Genomic DNA, 21,618 nt, shown 5'->3' on the forward strand with positions numbered 1-21,618 from the left:
ACGAGACCGGAAACCACCTTGGCGGTTGACATATGCTACCGTTGTCGTGTTGTCTGTCTGAACTAACACGTGCTTGCCCTGGATCAACGGCCGAAACCTCCGCAGGGCGAGCAGAATTGCCAACAACTCGAGGCAATTGATGTGCCAATGCAGTCACGGACCCGTCCAGAGGCCGGCGGATGCGTGCCCGTTGCAAACAGCGCCCCAGCCCGTTTTGGAGGCGTCTGTCGTGACCACGACGCGCTTGGGGACCAGTTCTAGAGGAACAACCCGGGAGACCGCCGCTGGAGCACCAAACCTGCCAAATAGAGTGGTGGACGGTGGTTGTGATGACGGCCGTACACACCGAACACGTGACCCAGGGAACAAGGAAACCGCTCTTGCTGAGCTCTTGAGTACTGCAGCCACTTGGGCATACAGCGCAATTAAATGCAAAAGGTAACAAAAAGATGGAGATCTGCTTACCAGCTTTTCGTTGTCCCTGGGTTGCCCGTCTCAAGGGCGCTTTGAAGCCTTTCACGGGTTCTGGGCGGCCGCGAGACGGGTGGCATCTGCTTCCTGCGGTGGGCTCCACGCCAGGGCCAGGCCAAAGGGGCGGGCTGCGGCGGAGCCAGTGTAGTCACCGCAGGGGGACGCCCTTGGCGATGAGTATACGGGGTGCGGGATCTTGAGCCGCGCCGGGGCAGGATATGCCGGCTAGCATCCATCAACTGCTCTACCATCGAAAACTGCTGGGCAAAGTCCTCGACGGTGTCGCCGAATAGGCCCACCTGGGAAATGGGGCAGCAAGGAATCGTGTCTTGTTGGCCTCACCCATCTCGACCAGGTTGAGCCAAAGGTGGTGCTCCTGGACCACTAGTGTGGCTATCGTCCGCCCGAGAGACCGCGCCGTGACCTCCGTCGCTCGGAGAGCGAGGTCGGTCACCGGCGCAGTCCCTGCATCAATCCTGGGGCAGAACTACCCTCGTGCAGTTCCTTTAGCGCCTTGGTGGACTTGCAGGAGAGCCATGGCGTGCAGGGCGGAGGCGGCTTGTCCAGCGGCACCGTAGGCCTTGGCCGTCAGAGACGACGTAAACCTACAGGCCTTGGACGGGGGCTTTGGGCACCTGCGCCAGGTGGCGGCGCTCTGCGGGCATAGGTGCACCGCGAGCGCCTTTATCCACCGGGGGATTGCCGAATAGCCCTTGGCCGCCCCACCATCGAGGGTAGTGAGGGCGGGGAAGCTGAAAAGATCAGGACCGGGCAGTAAAAAGTGCCTCCCACGACCTTGTCAGCTCTTCATGCACTTCCAGGAAGAAAGGAACGGGGGTGGGGCGTGGCTTTGAGCGGCGCAGTGAGCCCAGGAACCAATCACCGAGCCGCGAGGGTTCAGGGAAGAGCAGTGAGATCCACTCTAACCGATGCTCGCGGCTGCCCGGGAAGGCATGTCGTCATCTCCGCGTCAGCCTGTGACTGGGCAATCAACCCCAAAGAGAGGAGCCCAGCTGAGGCTTCCAACTGGACGAGCCCGCTCTCCGATGCTGCGCTCGAGAGCTCATCACTTTCGCGGGCTCCGAATAAGAGGTCGAACTCGCGGTGAGACGAGCCGGCGAACTCACCCGGAAGCCCGATCGGGGCAGACGAGCGTGCTGGGGAATGGGAGGTCTGCGGGGGGATACCCGGCGGAGGCGGTCCCATTGGGGTCCCCAAATCGCCCCGCAGTGCTAGCCGCGCTGGCCTCATACCCGTGGGTAAAAGGACCGAGGCGGGAGCCTCTGGGGTGGCTCGCTTTCTTACAAAGGCGAGCCGTGACTGCAACGTTGCCATGGACATATTCTCGCAATGAGAACATGACCATCCACGAACACTGTCTCCGCGTGAGCAGTGCCCAGACACAAAAGACAGTGATCATGACCGTTAGAAGGCGAGAGATAACGAGTGCAACCAGGAATAACACACAATCGGAAAAGCATCTTTAAAAAGACGCGTCTTTAAAAAGACGTTCCGTGTGTGCGCTCTTTTAGAGAAACATATACTCTTTTAGAGGGGAAAAACGCTCTTTCAGAAAATATACTCTCTAGTTTTTCTGCCGAAGCACCCAGGGGCATTCTCTGCAGTGCACCAGTGCAGAGGAGGGAGAAGCCGCTGAAATGCGCCATCAGATCCAGCAGAGGTGAATGAACAGTAGTATTCAGCTCAATGAGCATGACCGTTCGGCTCCGAAGAGAAAATCTGAATGAGTGGTCGCATACCAGCTCCTTTTATACCCGTATGTCCGGGGGAGTGGCATGCAAATACCACTCGCCAATTTTCATTGGCCTTTTATCAAAGACCAGAGGTGTCTCGGGCTCCCAAGAGTGACCCCTAGTGTCACTACATCGACACCAACGTCGAGTGAGTGACAGATAGGGAAGCAACTTTAGCTGCCATTAAAAGGTAGAGCGCGCCTCTCCTCGGGAAGCCGGCTTCTATCTTCTTGTGTGCACACACTGGTGTCCTTCGCAGGTCCAGGAGCTGAGCAGGGAGGGTACCACCCGAATTAGATGCGCGCTGGACCCGCTCCCTCAAACACCCCTGCGTGAGTTAGATGCGATGCTGGGGAAATTGGGGCATGCGTTTATATTTTATTTCCAATAAATGCCTTACCGAAGCTTAACTCCACACCCACTGTGTCTGTCTCTTGCTCACCCCGTCACAAGTGGTAAACCCCAAAACTCCAACATTACAGAAACTCCTCTAAATCTCAACATAACTAACATTAAATACTAAGTAGTCTCAGGAGGCCTGGGTAGCTCAGGGAGTATTGACGCTGACTACCACCACTGGAGTTGCGAGTTCGAATCCAGGGTGTGCTGAGTGACTCCAGCCAGGTCTTCTAAGAAACCAAATTGGCCCAGTTGCCAGGGAGGGTAGAGTCACATTGGGTAACCTCCTCGTGGTCACGATTAGTGGTTCCTGCTCTCAGTGGGGCACGTGGTAAGTTGTGCGTGGATCGCGGAGAGTAGCATTAGCCTCCACATGCTGGGAGCCTCTGCGGTGTCATGCACAACAAGCCACATGATAAGATGCGCGGATTGCCTGTCTCAGAAGCGGAGACAAATGACACTTGTCCTCCGCCACCCGGATTGAGGTGAGTAACCGCGCCACCACGAGGACCTACTAAGTAGTGGGAACTGGGCATTCCAAATTGGAGAGAAAGGGGGATAAAAAAAATAAATAAATACTAAGTAGTCTCCCCCTTTATTCATCTTGAACAAAAGCAGATATAAAACACTTAATTTAAATGTTTACTCCCTCCATCCAGTTCCATGCAAAGCATGCTGGCTACTAGAAATCCCTGTGGTTTCAGTTAAAGCCAACACCAATGGATTAAGTAAAGCTGTCAAGACACTTTTTTCATGGAAACAACAAGTTAAATTAAGTTCACTTGGTTACATGCATTTGTTGAGTAATATGAACAATGGAAGATTTAGTAAAACAGATAATAGTGAAAGATACATTTTTTGAGTGTCTTCATCAAGCCATCATAACGATTGTTTTCAAACAGGTGTTCCCAAACACTCCTCATGCACTCAATTGATCAAGCAAACAGAATTTCACAACACAGCATTAATTGAGCCAGTGTTGCAATGCCGGGCTTGTGGGGATTCTCAAACAAACAGCGATGTATTGATAGCGCCACAGAGCCACAGCATTTGCACTTTTTGAGCGAATCAACTTCAAATGGATTACAAAATTGTCTCTGTCTCTGTATAAGCTGGGATGAGAGAAAGTATATTAACATCGAAATAATTACGCACATGACCTTTAACTTTTTCAGTTTCCGTGACATTCTTTTGTGTGAAATGCAAAAGGGTACATTTCTTGTTTTGTTCATGGCCTCTGGCAAAACAATACTAATCACAACATTGTTACATCATAGTCGCAGAGATCATTGACCAGAAAGCACATGCTGAGTGAATACATAACCCTCTATTGTTTTTTTTGGGTGACGGCAAATGAAGGACGGCTCAGTGGAAATGCCTAGTGGAATGACGTGTGTCATATCCTGCTGTCAGCCATGTGACTGTGGCTGTGTTTTTAAGTTTGATTTTAATTTTAACACATTGATCATGGGGTGTGGGTGGGTTCAGAATGGAATTCTAGTGTACAGCTTATTGCATACTACACAGTATAAACTGCATACTGCCAACGTTTGTTTGTTTTTTTTTAAGCATGTGAAAAAGAACACATTATGCAATGACTAGTGGTGATTGGTGATCAGTTATCATCTCATAAATACTGTTTTATCTGTGCATATACAGTAAATTCACATACTGTGCACAGTATATAGAACATACTATATACTACAGAAATATTAAGCATTAAAATTGTTATATGGTAATATGCTATTCCAAACATAGCCTATAAGTCTGTGCTCTGAAATTGTTGCTTATTTTCCTATCACAAATGTGCAACAAAGCAGGAATAGGGCAGTATGAATGTTTAGTACTAGAGGAGGAAGTGAACATGATATTTTCAGAGATATGTCAAGCTAGACGGGAACTGTCTTCTGAGTGAGACTTCAAGTCTTAACTTGATTTTTAAAAGTATGTTTGGAATTTCTTTTTCTTTTTTGTTCTGCTTATCCTCCTTACTTGTGCGCTTATGTAAAGGAACTATTTTGCTTGTGTGTATGTCTGATGCTTTGGCTTTTGAAGTTTTATTATGTTTTAGGCCATGGCATTATTTTTTTACTGGTAATATCTGGCCCAGCTAATAAAATAAAGTTGTACTGCATATGGGGTTTAATTACATTGTTGTAAGAGTTGTGAAAAGTAAAGAAATTACAGTAAATATTACATTAATGGAAAGTTCCGAGTTTATTACAAGTTCAGCTCAATTGACAGCATCTGTGGCCTGGTGTTGATACACCACAGGAAATAATTTCCTTCAGTTTGTAAAGACAAACAAAAACTAGCAATACACTTACAATAGAATTACAATATAATTGCAATGGAAGTTTATGGGGCAAGGCATTCCAGAGCATTTAAATGCAGAAATATGAAGCTTGTATTTTTGTTAAAGCACTTCTTCCATACAGAAATGTGTGGTATTTGCATTGTAAAGTTGTCTAAATTAGTTGTATATGGTTTTAGGCAGATAAACTTCTAGTTATGCGATCCAAATTCATTTTTGTTGGTGGAGTTCGCTCCATGTAAACATACATTTACCTTTCTGGTATCCTCGTGCATATCGTGCAAAAGATAACGTGTTTTACAGCTTTACATGGTCATGACAGGAGCTGAAAGATATATTCCTATTTCTAGCATTGGAGTCAGTGTGGTGGGGTGAGCAAGAGACAGACACAGTGAGTGTGGCGTCAGCCTCGTAGAGGAATTTTATTTTAAGTAATACACAACATAAAAAGTCCAAAAAGGGGAATCAAAGTGTTTATGGGGAAAAGGTGTCCAAAACAAAGGGGGAATCTGGCATCCTTGTGAAGCTCAAATGGGCTGGTCCAGGAATAAGGGGTGGGTTACTGCGGTTGCACAAGGCTTATTATATCACACTGTCAGGGTTTATTGTGTGATAACAACCAGTAAATGGACAAACTAATAAATAGACATGAAACATAGATTTGAGTTGAAATTATGTTAGTAGCTTACTTGTAGTGATCGCACAGTGGTGCGAGAAGTAGGAGAGATGGCTCGCAGAACCAGAATGGTCTGATATGTGGATCTGCGGTTGTTACAGAGCAATATCGGACCGCTGGATGGCGCCATTGACCAGTCAGAATCGAGTGTTCCAAAGAGCTGTGTAATAATTAAGTATAAAATGTATGTTCAATTGAATGTTCTCACTCTGCTTGTTTAACCCTTATGAAAATTAACTAAGGTTCTACTAGTACCATGTTTTTGTTATTGTAGTATTTAAGTAATTATGACTGCAGTATCCATGGTTAATTTTGTGGTTACTATGGTTTTAATACAAAGACCATGAAATATGCACTAGGCAGTGTCACCCTAATTTTATATATATATATATATATGTACTGTATATATCTGATTGCAGAATTAAATATCCAATTAAACATCCAATTATTATATATAGTTAGATACCATTTGTTAATAGCTTGCAGTGTAGCTAACTACTTTTTTAAAGAGTAGCTTGACTGTAGTTAAACTACTGTAAGTTTATGAGTAGCTTGGTTAGTAGTAACTTTGGCTGTACTGTTACTTTTCACCCAAACACCCTATTTCAGGTAAATAGGACTAGTAAATAGAAAAAACTCCAGCTCTACTCATGGAGGACTTGTGATCTGTTACATCTGTTGCATAGGATCAGAAGCATCAGAATGAGGAAATGGGAAGTTTCAGGTGCTCTTTAAACAAATGAACTGACCTCCTGCTGTAAGTTAGACAGGCTTGTAATTAAAGCATTTCCATAGGGGGAATGTGTATGTGAGAGAGAGAGTGTGTGTGTGTGTGTGTGTGTGTGTGTGTGTAAGGGCCACTGCTTCTGAAGGACCCGACTAGGCTGTAAATCATGCCCGGCCTCTCAACCTACTCTGGCTGTTCAATGTCTGAGGCAATTATGGAAAAAGACTGGATGCAACATTTTTCATGTCCTTCAGGATTTGTGGCCACTTTTAAAAGGGTTTTGAACCCTTACCAACCCTTCCCCCTACATCTCCCCTGTTCCCTTCATAAAAACCTTCTAGGCTTTTTAAAACAGACCACAGACATTCCTTACACAGCTACATTCACGCAAGCTGCATGTTTCCCACATAGAATTGTATAGTATATTTTGAAATATTTTCTCTTGCTGGATAAACATCATACATTTTCTGGTTTGTCTGTGTGTCAGCATCACTTTGGCTATTTAGAACAGCATACTACCATACTATTATTATTTCTGCAGTATATAGTATTTATACTGTCCACAGTATGCACATTTTCTGTACACATGTATTAATAACTATATTTGCCAAAATGTGGCCATGAGTCCTACACTTGAGGGATATGAGGATATGACTCAGAATTTATTCATGCTATTACACAAAGCGCAGTCACTCAATATATCAACCCGTAATGAACCAACATCATCAGGCATAGCTTAGCATCTGTTCATATATTCCGGCGACACACCCAGTTGCTTTCATATTCAGGTCAGTCACCTATTTCTCTGACATCCCCCATTACGATACTTCAGTGTTCATCCTGTCAATCATAAACTTAAGTGGCACTCCAAGTCATGGCATATTTATAACGGCGCCTGCGCAGATTCAGATCATGTGCAGCAGTGTGGTAGTTAGCTGAGAGCTGTGATGGTATAAAACCGAGGAGAGCTCAGCCACATCTCATGCATAAAATCATGAGCAGCTTTTTGATCTCTCTGGGTGAGAGCCCAAACTTGAGTGCCACATTTATTGCTTCCTCTCCAACTATTTGCATAATCACTCCAGTATCTGAAACCTGGTTTTGGTAAATTATTTTTTATTTTTTTGTTGTAACGGAGAGCCCTGAGGAGAGGCTGTGCTTTACTGTGTTTGTTGTTGGCAGAATGTGGTGACAGTAGGCCAGGCTGTTTACATCTGGGATGTGCTAGAAACTGTTAGCATTGCAGTTCTGAATTGGAAAATCAGTGGAATGAGTTACTGCTTTTAATTTTAATTACTAAAACTTTACTGGTGCTCCATTGCACTGCGATTATGCCTCAGGGAACCAGAAAGCTTTAATAAATCTTTTTCTTCTTGTTCGGCTGCTCTCTTGCTGGGTATCTTGCCCAGCAGGAGTGTATTTATAATTTTTTAAAGGGGTCATATCATTAAAGAGATCCAATTTGCCTTGATCTTTTGAAAAGAAAGAGTGTGATGCACTATAAAAACATATAGTAACTTTTCAGAACAAAAATACCATCTATTGAAACTAAGCTGCAAAAACGGCTCATTCCAAACATCAGCAAATATCTGACGTCAGGCAGATGAACACATTAAATTTGAAGTGTGCAACTTTTTTGGTGATAAAATACTGTCTCCTATCCCTGCTTAATATACAGAGACATAAGTAAGCCATTCGTTGGTTAAGTTTCTAGAAAACTGTAAACACTGTGTCTCTGTGGCATCATAAAAATTCCTGTTTGTTTTGAGCGACCCGTCCAACCCAACACAACAACACTGACTCGACTAATGGCGTGAGTTGAGGGAGGGATTATCTGTTTGTTCGATTAACTGCAGACGGGGGTATTCACAAGGCTGTTTGTCATCAACTCTTACTTTTGCAGTTCCGTTTGGTGGCGCTATGGTGCAGAATTTAGACTCTTCAGCTTTAACACAAGACCACATTTGAGTCATTTGCATGTCAACAATCCACCTATTCACAGAATAGGTTAACCTTATGCTCTTCCCCTCTCTGTGTAGCACCTGCCGCTCTGCATGTCCTTATGATGTATCTCAACATTGGAAATGAGTGGCCGAGGTTTATTTTTAACAAGGTCCCTGATCACTTATGTGCAACCTTTAAGCAAAAGTTCTCCCAAAAATGTGCGCTATGAGAAAAGCTTGTTTGCAGTGGCTCATGTGTTCCCTCGAGAACTTGCATTGTTTAGTGCCAAAAACCGACTGTGATATTCATTACAACATCTCTTTTTGTGTTCAACATGAGGGTGAGCAGTGGCTGCGTTTCACAAAAACCTAGTGTATGGCTTATTTTCCTCTGGCCGTACCACATTGACATATAAGATTAACGGAACCATAAAAGCACATTAAATACAGTTGTGCTCAAAAGTTTGCATACCCTGGCAGAAATTGTGAAATTTTGGCATTGATTTTGAAAATATGACTGATCATGCAAAAAAGCTGTCTTTGGCTCCTTTTTAAATAATAATGATAACAGAAATCACCCAAATGGCCCTGATCAAAAGTTTACATACCCTTGAATGTTTGGCCTTGTTACAGACACACAAGGTGACACACACAGTTTTAAATGGCAATTAAAGGTTAATTTCCCACACCTGTGGCTTTTTAAATTGCAGTTAGTGCCTGTGAATAAATAGTCAATGAGTTTGTTAGCTCTCACGTGGATGCACTGAGCAGGCTAGATACTGAGCCATGGGGAGCAGAAAAGAACTGTCAAAAGACCTGCATAACAAGGTAATGGAACTTTATAAAGATGGAAAAGGATATAAAACGATATCCAAAGCCTTGAAAATGGCAGTCAGTACTGTTCAATCACTTATTAAGAAGTGGTAAATTCGGGGATCTCTTGATACCAAGCCAAGGTCAGGTAGATCAAGAAAGATTTCAGCCACAACTGGCAGAAGAATTGTTCAGGATACAAAGAAAAACCCACAGGTAACCTCAGGAGAAATACAGGCTGCTCTGGAAAAAGATGGTGTGGTTGTTTCAAGGACCACAATATGACAATACTTGAACAAAATTGAGCTGCATGGTCGAGTTGCCAATGCCACAAAAAAGCCCGGTTACAATATGCCACCTCACAGCTTCTGGCACACTGTAATTTGGAGTGACAAGACCAAAATAGAGCTTTATCGTCACGACCATAAGCGCTATGTTTGGAGAGGGGTCAACAAGGCCTATAGTGAAAAGAATACCATCCCCACTGTGAAGCATGGTGGTGGCTCATTGATGTTTTGGGGGTGTGTGAGCTCTAAAGGCACGGGGAATCTTGTGAAAATTGATGGCAAGATGAATGCAGCATGTTATCAGAAAATACTGGCAGACAATTTGCATTCTTCAGCATGAAATATATATTTTGCACTATATATACTTTTTTTTAATATATTTTTATATATACACTATATATATAAAAATATATTTTATTTTTTATTTTTATTGAATAATGTGTATCTATATAGTTCTTATTGTATACTGTACAGTGTATGTTATTATTTGTATATTGTTGAGTGTAATTATGTGTATATCAGATGTTTAAATTGTGCTGTGTTAATTTGATGTTATTGTAAATTGGTATATGTCTCATCACTGTCACGACTGCTATGTTGATCGGAACTGCACCCAAGAATTTCACACACCATTGCACTTGTGTATATGGCTGTGTGACAATAAAGTGATTTGATTTGATTTTGATTTGATTTGAAAGCTGCGCATGGGACGCTCTTGGACTTTCCAGCACGACAATGACCCTAAGCACAAGGCCAAGTTGACCCTCCAGTGGTTACAGCAGAAAAAGGTGAAGGTTCTGGAGTGGCCATCACAGTCTCCTCACCTTAATATCATCGAGCCACTCTGGGGAGATCTCAAATGTGCGGTTCATGCAAGACGACCAAAGACTTTGCATGACCCGGAGGCATTTTGCCAAGATGAATGGGCAGCTATACCACCTGCAAGAATTTGGGGCCTCATAGACAACTATTACAAAAGACTGCATGCTGTCATTGATGCTAAAGGGGGCAATACACAATATTAAGAACTAAGGGAATGCAGACTTTTGAACAGGGGTCATTTCATTTTTTTCTTTGTTGCCATGTTTTGTTTTATGATTGTGCCATTCTGTTATAACCTACAGTTGAATATGAATCACATAAGAAATAAAAGAAATGTGTTTTGCCTGCTCACTCATGTTTTCTTTAAAAATGGTGTATATATTACCAATTCTCCAAGGGTATGCAAACTTTTGAGCACAACTGTATATAAATAAAAAATATACACTACCGGTCAAAAGTTTTAAAACACTTACTCATTGTTTATTACAATTTATTTCACATTTTAGAATAATAGTAAAGTCATCAAAACTATGGAATAACATAAATGGAACTATGGGAATTATGTTGTGACTAAACAAAATCCAAAATAAATCAAAACTGTGTTATATTTGAGCATCTTCAAAGTACTCACCCTTTGCCTAGAATTTGCAGAAACGTACTCTTGACATTTTCACAACCAGCTTCTTGAGGTATCACCCTGGGATGCTTTTTAAACAGTATTGAAGGAGTTCCCATCTATGTTGGGCGCTTATTGGCTGATTTTCTTTATTATTTGGTCCAAGTCATCAATTTCAAAAACTTTTTTTTTTAATTACATTTTAGTTTTGTAATGAAATAAATTAATATGGTGGCACAATTATATTTTTGTCTACAAAACTAATTTCAAACATTTAAGCATACGCTTTCAGATCAAAAGATTTTTAAGATCATGAGAAACATTTCAGTCAAGTGTTTCAAAACTTTTGACCGGTAGTGTATGTGCAGAAAGCAATCACCACACTTTTAAGGATGCACAGACACAGACTTACAGATAACAGCAATAAGAAAACGAATACATACACCCTTGCACCATGCGAATGCTTAGGATATTTAAAATACGCTTTTTGAAGCTGCTGTACGCACTTTATGCAGCCCGATTCCATTAAACTGATTTTATTTAAAAAACAAAAACTGGTAAAAACTATACACTACCCACAATCCTGAAACGGGATGCCGTTACGATGAAAACAGAGCTCATCAATGACCTCCATAAATCACCGCTATTGACAGACCCTTCCTGCTGATGTCATGTTCAAATTTAAGTCTGTTCTATAAATAATTATCTTTAATGAGGTGTATATTTCCCCGGTTTTGTCTGCATGCTAGGGTATGGCAACTGCCAACCCGATCTCATGAAAAGTCGTACATAATTTACAAGTTGACTATTTCGTATGGTCTCGCACAATGTTGTTCGCATAAACTCGTACGAATTCATCACATGCAAATTCCCGGATGCACAAGGCGTTAAGGACATACTTATTAATATTACGCGTGTGTGTGACAGAAGCAAGTAATTGTCGCGTATTAGATAGAAACGATGTACAGCGACGTCATTGGCTGTAGTGAAAGTCTTAGGAATTCAAACGAGTGCAGTCGCTCAATATCATACGAATTAGCCAAATTTAGAAAAGCCGTGCGAATCCTGATGATTTTGCCGTGAGAGTGTGTTGCAACTGCCCTGAGGGTGAGTAAATTATAACAGAATTTTCTCTTTTGGGTGAAATATTTCTTTAAATACTTTACTGGATCTGGCAACAAACAACCTTGAACTTATAAATTTGTGTAGCAAGACAAAAAACTGTATGACATGACCCCTTTAAATATTTCACTATTTCTTCACAGTGAAGCATCTATTAAATTTGCCATGTATTTATCATATCAGTATATTTTGCTGTAGGGTCTATGAGATTTTATACTTGTAAAAATGCAATAGCAGATCTTCACTGGGGGAAGTTCACATTCAGTAAATGTTTCCTTTGGGTAAGATGCCAGAGGTGAAGATGCATTAGACAAGAAGGCAGCTCTCAGGAACTCGACTCAGAGGTGCTGAGTCGCTGTGGTCTGGCGGAATGCCGGCATATTGGAATATTTTAGGCCTCGGAACAGATCCATTTCTCAATATCAGCTTCAATGCGAGTCAGAATTAGGCAGAGGTGTTGTTCAAACGCGGTCATTTTATTATTTAGGACATTTTCAGAGGTCACTGGCTGTTTTTCAATAGAGTTCGGTAAATTCTTAGTTACAGAAATTAGATCTACTTGCGTTTGAGAGTGTGGGGGAGTACATATTCACAATGGATGTGCCTGTTGAGGAGTTTATACACAGGCAAACACACTTGAGTGCATCGTATTTTGTCTTTACGACTGTTTCAGACCAATAGTTTATGTTTATAGCAATGGAAGAGAAGGTAGTTGAGGTGAAATCAATACAGGCCCTTAATGAGGTGCTCTGGAAAGAGAACATGGATCGAGAGAGAGAGTTAGAGAGAGACAACGGCTTTGTTTAGAAAGGCAGCAAAAATGGGGGGCCTGGGTAGCTCAGCGAGTATTGACGCTGACTACCACCCCTGGAGTCGCAAATCCAGGGCGTGCTGAGTGACTCCAGCCAGGTCTCCTAAGCAACCAAATTGGCCCGGTTGCTAGGGTGGGTAGAGTAATGTTGGGTTAACCTCCTCGTGGTCACTATAATGTGGTTCTTGCTCTCGGTGGGGCGCGTGGTGAGTTGTGCATGGATGTTACGGAAAATAGCGTGAAGCCTCCACACACACTGTGTCTCTGCAGTAACACACTCAACAAGATATTCTGCAGAAAAAGGATTCAGGTTTCATAGCTGATCCTCTGAAGGGTTTCTTTTTAATAATTTTTCCATTCTCTTCTTCCAATTTAGAAATCCCAGTGGAGCTATTTCATCCTGTAACCAATGGCAACAGTCCAGGCCCTGTCCTTGACCCAGGACCCCAGCAAAAGCATCGGTGCTGTTTACCCCACATCCTCTCTGGCATCCGGCCACTGCGTCATGGGAAGTGTAGGCAGCCTTATTGAGAAGCCAGACGTGTCGCTTACCAAGAGCAATAGAGCCGTTCCACAGGTACCAGGACGCCAGAACCACGGCCTGCTCAAGAAGGGTTTCAACCAGAGAGAGCTGCTTAACTACCTGAACATAACCAAGAAGGAAGTGAAAAGCAGCAAGCACATCATCTCTGGGACATCCTCCATCAAGAGAGAGCACAGGAGAGAGGAGGAGGATTTCTATGCCAAGGTCTACCACAGGGATGGAAAGGAGATTGATTTGGGAAAGAACTCACTTCCCATAGGTGGAAAGTTTGACAAGGTATATAGTGTTCTACAAGTAATGCTGCGTTCATGTCATGTCGGAATTACCGTAATTGTTTTTCTGCTTGTGAAATCTGTTCATATCTTTATCAAACTCATAATTACAAGTTGGAAAATGTCATAAAAGCTCAGACTTTTCACATTTGACCATTGTGAGGTTGTCTAAAAACAACCAAATTGGCATTGGTTTCAACACTTAAAGGTAGTTTTGTGGAAACCTCTAGTCATTGTCCTACTATGCCAACACTAGTCACCCCAGATAGCACAGGTACATCTCAGAGATGTCTGTTTCAGAGCATTTCATTTGGAAAGCATTGCATTCTAAAACCCTGATAGCACACGTATATCACCCAGACGTCCATTTGATGTGTGTGTTTACATCTGGGAGATGTATTTTTACATTGTTTGCTCATCTGCAATACGTCTATAAGACATTTTCTCTCAGATGTCAATTAGACATTTAGCAGATGTCTTTGAGACATTTATGATTTAGAATGTTTGTAAATCTGATGCTTTTTAAGATGTTTAGCAGATGTTTATTAGATTGTGATGATTTCCAGAAGAAACGTTCTTAAACAGACATTTCGGAGATGTATTTGTGCTATCTGGGATTAATATCTGCTAAACATCTTAAACATGCAGAATTACGGGGGCCTGGGTAGCTCAGTGGTAAATGACGCTGGCTACCACCCCTGGATTCGCTAGTTCGAATCCCAGGGCATGCTGAGTGACTCCAGCCAGGTCTCCTAAGCAACCAAATTGGCCCGGTTGCTAGGGAGGGTTGAGTCACATGGGGTAACCTCCTCGTGATCGCTATAATGTGGTTCGTTCTCGGTGGGGCGCATGGTGAGTTGAGTGTGGATGGCGTGAAGCCTCCACGCGCGCTATGTCTCTGTGGCGACGAGCTCAACAAGCCACATGATAAGATGGGTGGGTTGATGATCTCAGACACAGAGGCAGCTTGGATTCGTCCTCCACCACCCGGACTGAGGCGAACCACTACGCGATCACGAGGACTTAAAAAGCACATTGGGAATTGGGCATTCCAAATTGGGAGAAAAAGGGAAGAAAATAAAAAAAAAAAACAAAAAAAAAAACATGCAGAATTACAAACTTCTCAAAGACATGTGCTAAATGTCTTTTTGACATCCGAGTGGAAATGTATTGCATATAGATGTATTGCAGTTGAGCAAACAACCTAAAAATATGTCTTCCAGATGTAAACACACACACATCAAATAGACATCTGGGTGATGTACGTGTGCGATCAGGGATGTTTCCATCCAAGTTACGGATTAATTTAAGTGAAAAATCTGAATAAATGCGAATAAAGCTGCGTTCAGAAGAAACTGCAACAAAATGGAAGTTGTAGAGGCAAAGTCGCACGACTTTTTTTGAAGCACATCTGTATTCCTATATAAATTCTATTGGAATGTATTCAGTAAATGTGTTTCCATCATAGTTTATGCACATGTCTTCTTATTGAATAAAAGATATATCCACCTCAAGCAAGCGTATACATTTTTCCATGCCTGTTTTCATCCAGCATTTTTTATGTGATATAGCCTGCCAAAATTTGCATGAAAATACGTAGATGGAACCCAGATACTGTGGCTCTGTGACACTTTCAAAACATTTCTCTGTTTGTTTGAGCATCCCGACCAGCCTGATGCATCAAAATTGACTCAAACAAAGTCGTGAGTTTGGGGTGGAGTTTGTCTGTTTGTCTGACCTATGGTGGAAGGGGAGTGTTCAGGGAAACATTTTTGAAAACAGTTATTATTTTTGCAACTCTGTTTCTGTGATGCTAGTGGTGCCAAAAATGACATACTTCACCTTTAATATTTTGCAATAGCATATGGAGGTGAATATATTGCCATACAACAAAGCCATACATGGATCCATTAGGTCATTAAAAGCATTGCCATAGAAACTGCCATTAGGCTGAAGACATGAAGAGCTCAGAGTCATCTTGTAATTACGGTAATTCCAAATGACATGAACAAAGCATTAGTGGAAAGAGTAAATAATATTCAGTAGTTGTCGAATTGGTTGAGTTGCTATATCAAATGTTATAGGTATTTTTGTGACTCATGAACACTTGCTTTCAGTAAGCATTCAACAAATCTTTGAAAGAGCAGGTGTTAAAATGACAGAATGAAAACAAGATTAATGGGTTCCTTTTCAAAGACTGCAAACGATGCAGAAATAGTGACAATGTTTCCAGTCTGGCTCGATAAAGGCAATGTTTTTTTCCTCAGGCAAGTTCAATTTATTGATAGGTGTACTACTCCCCCCACTCACAAACAGAGATAAATCATATAAACTGTTCAGATGCAGCATGTAGACTAACTGACTAGCCTCTGCTGGCTAAATTTATCTCTATAATCCAATATGGTCTCCCTCAGGTGATGTTATTGAGCAGACATTTCTGCAGGACAGAAGAAATATGGATGTAAATGTAGTCTACATTAAATTACCATTTAAAGAAACAGTTCACCCTAAAATGAAAATTCTGTCATTATTTACTTATGTCGTTCCATATGTTCCAAAATTAGTCAGTTCATAGTGACCACATCTGTCTAGCTTTAAAAAGGATACATATAATACATTATTGATGTCAAACACCATTGGTTGTTATGTGTGGTGACCAAACATGATGCATATTTTTTTAATTCTGGACACTAACCCTAAGGACACTAAGGTGAAGATTATCAGTGAATAATGGCTTAAATATAGGTATGTTTCTCACACAAAGCTAAAATAGGCTTCAGAAAACTAATACAATGTTGTAATGTCGTAAAAACTACTTTTATGATGCTTTCATGGTGCTTTTTGGTCATGGTCACTATGAACTGTATGGAAGGATTCCTCAAAATTTTCGATTGTTGTGTTGCATGGAAAAAAATAACAGTATGGGTTTGGAACAACACGTAGGTGAGTACTGGTAAATAATTGCAGAATTTTCATTTTTGGGTGAACTATATATTTAAGTGTAGCTTAAATCTGTAACTGACTTATCCGTGTTCCTTCACAGCCACGTTTCAGGCCTTCTGCCTTTAAACCGGTCACTCCAAAAAACTTCAGTTCCATGCAGAACCTCTACCCATCCAAGTCGGAGGAGCTCGAGAGCGGCTTAACCAACGGCATGCATCTGTCCTATGCCAAAGCAGCACCCAAATCACTGTCCACCTCTTCTACGTCCTCTTCCCCGTCACGACCTGGCACGAGTGCCAGCAAAGGCGTGCTAGCAGCAGCCCGGGACCTCAGCCAAGAAGAGGAGAACACATCGGACTCAGGGCATAACTCCATGAACAGCCTGCCGCCCTATCGGCCGCCGTTCCGCCCTCACTTGGGGCAAATCAGTGCCTCTATGGGTCACATCAACCACATTGGCTCCCTGGATCGGACCTCGCTGGGCTCCAAAGGAGCCGCCTCCACCATCACGGACGTGTCCTGTCAGAGCATGGCTACGTTGAACCGCCTGCAGTTCTATGGCAGTGAGGCCCCGCCCCCCTACGAGCTGTCGCACTCGCTGGAGGACGTGGTGAGGGACCTGGAGGAGCATCTGCAGGAGAAGGAGTACGAGCTGAGGCAGATGAGAAGGAACCTGGATGAGAGTGAGGATGCCATTGCACAGGTCAGCATCTCCAAAAGTACATATATCTACAACAGACCAGAAAACTGCTACTTTACTATAAAATCCCAATCTTTATGAAATGTCCAGAAGTGAAATATGTCATTTTAACTTTTTAAATGTATGCCATGTTGCAGGTTTTTGAAGGGAAGCAGCGTCTTTGGGAGAAGGAAGTGACAGAGTTGAAGCACCTGTACATTGCCAAACTGCGTCAGGTATCGCAGCAGTCCCAGCGGTCACAGCGAAACCTGCAGCTGCAGATCTATAAGGCACAGCAGGAACGCTACCGGCTGCAGGAGGAGCTGGATGCTGTCCGGCTCGAGTGTCAGACCCTGAAGAGTCAAGATCCAACGGCACACAGCCAGAACAATAATCCCCAGCTGGAGGAGACTCAATGGGAGGTATGTATGAAGTCAGAGATGTGTGATCAGGGCTTTGGGGCTTGAGAGACTTTTAGACGAGATAAATTTAACAAGTAGGTTTTAGTTTGGAGATACATGTGGGGATGCATCATGTTTAGCAGGGATGTGCTCCATTCAGAATTGAATTGAGAATGCATTATAAATTCCTGAATTCGAATCTAGGTAGCAAACAAGATGCTGAATTGTCATTTTAAATTTAATTTGAATAATGAGTGTAGTTTTAATAATACTCCTCAACTTTGAGACTGTATATTATATTTGGCTCTCCAGTGCTGGAACAGGGCTACAACAAAGTGTGGATATAGGTCTGACTATGTGAGACTGTAGTGTGAATTAATCACTTTTCTTTGCATGATACATTGACTGCATTTATACGGTAGCCTATGTCGGTGTTAGCTAGCTAGCCAGCTTTATCAATAGATGTTAGCTAAATTTGGTGGATGATGACAGTAGCTGTTTATAAAATAGACTGTACATTATAAATATGTTGACACAATTCAGAATTGATGTGATTCCATCACAACTGTCATTTTGATATATCGATGCACTATTGTTTTATAATTATAGAATGTAAATATTTTCTGTATAACCAAGTTATGTTACACTAATGGATGGGTCTTTTTGCAATATCTTGAACACTGACTAGCATTCATTTCATGTGTTTTTGTAGTTTACCTTCCTGAATAATTACAGATTAACACTGACATTAACCTGACATTTAACATAAAGAGAAGATCGTTGAAATTATTTGAAAGTTACGAAGCAAGGTAGCTTGCAATTCGTCAGCGTTAGCAGGCAAGATCAAGTTAGCTAAAAAGACACAGATCAATCTTATCTTAAGCTTACCTGTCCAATAAGAAGAACGCCAATTCAGGGTCGGTTTTGATCCCCAAAACCGAACTTTGGTCCCTCCAGGAATCAAATGCCCTGCCGATGTTCACTCTAGTTTTCGCTCGACCACGATCACGTTCCCGCTTAGCCAGATGGGAATGTTTTTTTTTGTTTTTTTTTTCGCTTACTCGGAGTTGTGTAGGAGTCGGTGTTGTGCTGGGAGCCGGACGTTTGCTGGATTCCATTTCTAAGATAACATTACCTGGTGCTGCAGTTTGTTGTCGCTGTTGAATAGTGGAAGAGACACTACTGTCTGAGGCAAGGCTCTCGGGAGCACGCATAAACGTCACATCCTTTGGATTTTTCCGGCAAAAGCGACCCACTCCCTTCGCATGACAATCAGTCTACAGGTTTTAATAGGCAACCTAGGAAGTCCGGGAAGGGCTCATTTTTTAAATTGCGTTACAAGCCGTTCACACATTGGCAAAAAAAAAGCGAATATTACATGAAAATTGTTACATATTGCACCTTTAATAAGTGGTTGAAATGCCATATAGAATTTTGTATACAATTTTATTTATTTCATATTATATTTAACAAATAAACTTTGATTTTATGGACCATGTTAAAAAAACACTTAATTTACAAGAAGGGTTTAAATGTTGGAACTATTGAAATTATCCTTGACAGTCTTATGTTTAATATGTTCAAATCATATTTTGACTTTTGTGTATTAAAATTGTAATGATTTTTAACCTTGTATAGGTCTGTCAGAAGTCAGGAGAGATCTCTTTACTGAAGCAACAGTTGCGGGACTCTCAGGCAGAGGTCACCCAGAAGCTGAGCGAAATCTTCTTCTTAAAGACTCAACTGCACGAGGCACGCAATCAGATCCAGGCCAAAGACAGTCAGATGGACATGCTGCAGATGGCCCTACAGGGCGCCCGGCGGAAATGCCCCTTGCCTGCTTCTGAGGACGCTCGAGTGGACACGGGTGACACCGGAGGAGCCAGTGCCACAGAGGAGCGTCTCAGAGCTGAACTGCTGCTGGAGAGGCGGCAGAATGAGGCGCAGACTTCAGCCTTCGAGGCTGAGAGGAGCACGTGGCAGAACGAAAAGGAGAAGGTGATTCGGTACCAGAAGGAGCTGCAGGCCAGCTACCTCGAGATGTACCACAAGAGCGAGGCCTTGGAAAGAGAGCTGGCAATGCTGAGAGGGGGCAGGGCCAGAGTGGAAGGGGTGGGAGCAGGGGGCGGGGATGCCAGCGGAGCCTTACAAGAAGAGAAACCGCCCACTGGTCTGCCCTGGATAGAGAGGATTGAGTCTTCTGAAATCTGACTTTGTGAGTGTTGTTTGGCCTCTCAGATTAGGCTGATGCCAAAACCTCTGGCTCCTAATCTGAGTTTGCCTTTTGATTTCTGAGACAATGTTTTAAGCTGAATAATTAAACTACTGTATAAACTGCATACACACATGAACCAAAAGCATAATAGAGGTGCAAAATGAACATTATGTGATGTTTTGTGTTGCAGAAGTATTGAAAGGGATTTTGTTTTGATAAATGTTTATCTGAAGCATCAAAACAGAAAAAGCTTTTTTCTTTTTTTTTTTTTTTGTGCAAAATTTTCACCCCAAATTTTATTTTAGAGATGAGATTTGTATTCAGATTCTTAATCAATCACAATGTTTGAATTAAATTGCGTATAAATTAGCAGCTTGATTGGAATGTTCTAGCACTATTTTTCCATTATAGTTCTTATTTTGTGCTTTAATTATGAAATATTACCCCGTGCAGTTTATGATAAATCACAACTTAAAGCATCATATGTTTATGCTGCCGTTCTTCAGAGACTGAAATCTGAAGTGTATGGAGACTAAAAATTTGTTCTTGTGCATTCCCTACAAAGCATGTTGCACTTTAAAGGCATACAATGTAAGAGTTGTCTGCTTTTTTGTCTTTTGCATAAAAAAAGACATCCCTTATAAAGCATTTCAAGCTACTATGTGTATTGATGTGATCTGGTGGGCTTTTTCTGCTCTTTTGACCTAAGATTTCCATAAATGCATGAATGTAAGATGACAATTCAGGAGAGTTTTTATGCAAATGTGTGTACACACTCAAAAAAAAAAAAAAACTCTTTAGCTGAACTTGACTCAGTCATGGACAGTGGTTCCACATGTTTGAAATGAGTTTTCTTCAATTCAGTTAGGTTCCCTCTACTTGATTTAAGTTTAAATTAAATGACAATTTTCCATGTAATTTCAACTGAAATCAAGTAGAGGGAACCTAACTGAATCAAGTAAACCCAACATAATTTAATATGTCAAAATAACTCAAATGATGTGATATGCTAGCTAGTGACAGTAAATGTTAGCATGCTAATTACATGGTGAGAAGCACTACTGAGTGCAGCTTGGTCACTATCCTGGTTAGCACAGCAATTGCTCAAGCTCCGCTCTTCATGATTAACCACAAGAAAACAGAAATTCTTCTAAATCTCAACATAACAAAACATTAAACACTAACAGTTCTCCCTCTTTATATTAATCTTGCACAAAGACACATAACATAACACTTTTAACATTTACTCTCCCTGTCGAGTCCCTTGCAATGCATGCTTGGAACTAGAAATCCTCTGCCCAGTTTCAGTTAGCCAAACAAAAAATATTCATGTTGTCCCAACGCACATGGACTAAGTAAAGCTCACAAGACACTTTTTTTTTTAGTTGAATCAACTCATTTAATTTAAGTTTCCTTGGTTACATGAATTTTTTGAGTAATATGAACATGGGAGGATTGAGTAAAATTGACAATAGTGAAATTCTTTTCTTTTTCTTTTTTTTTTAGTGCAGGACTATTGAAAAGACTTGGAAGTTGTTGATATATCTTCACCTAGCAAACGATACTGTAACTTAAAAACTACTTAATTTCATCTTCTATTTAATGTATTAATTAGATTTGTACTATACAGGTCTGATGTTCTTTACCTCAGTGTCACATAAACCTTGGCATTTTACTTTAAATTGACTGAAGATTTTCCTTTTTACTCTGAAAAAACAAACAAACTGTCTTTCAGTTAGTGTAAAATAAAAGTTTAAAACATGTCTTCCATTATTGTTTTCTTCCACGTACTCTATATTTTATTCTTAA

General features: G+C 41.7%; 1 protein-coding gene across 2 annotated transcripts in view; it reads left to right on the forward strand.

The window, feature by feature from the left end:
* The window catches only part of LOC127418321 (NEDD4-binding protein 3-A-like), a 41,326-nt gene extending 19,708 nt beyond the window's left edge, over positions 1 to 21,618 (forward strand). For both annotated transcript variants that reach the window (XM_051658868.1, XM_051658869.1), the window contains exons 2-5: positions 13,132 to 13,575; positions 16,615 to 17,217; positions 17,352 to 17,615; positions 19,233 to 21,618. In XM_051658868.1, coding sequence (XP_051514828.1) covers positions 13,165 to 13,575; positions 16,615 to 17,217; positions 17,352 to 17,615; positions 19,233 to 19,805 — 1,851 coding nt within the window. In that variant the 5' untranslated portion in view covers positions 13,132 to 13,164 and the 3' untranslated portion in view covers positions 19,806 to 21,618. The remainder of the gene's footprint in view (positions 1 to 13,131; positions 13,576 to 16,614; positions 17,218 to 17,351; positions 17,616 to 19,232) is intronic.

This window comes from Myxocyprinus asiaticus, chromosome 27, assembly GCF_019703515.2.
Source record: "Myxocyprinus asiaticus isolate MX2 ecotype Aquarium Trade chromosome 27, UBuf_Myxa_2, whole genome shotgun sequence".
NCBI lineage: Eukaryota > Metazoa > Chordata > Actinopteri > Cypriniformes > Catostomidae > Myxocyprinus > Myxocyprinus asiaticus.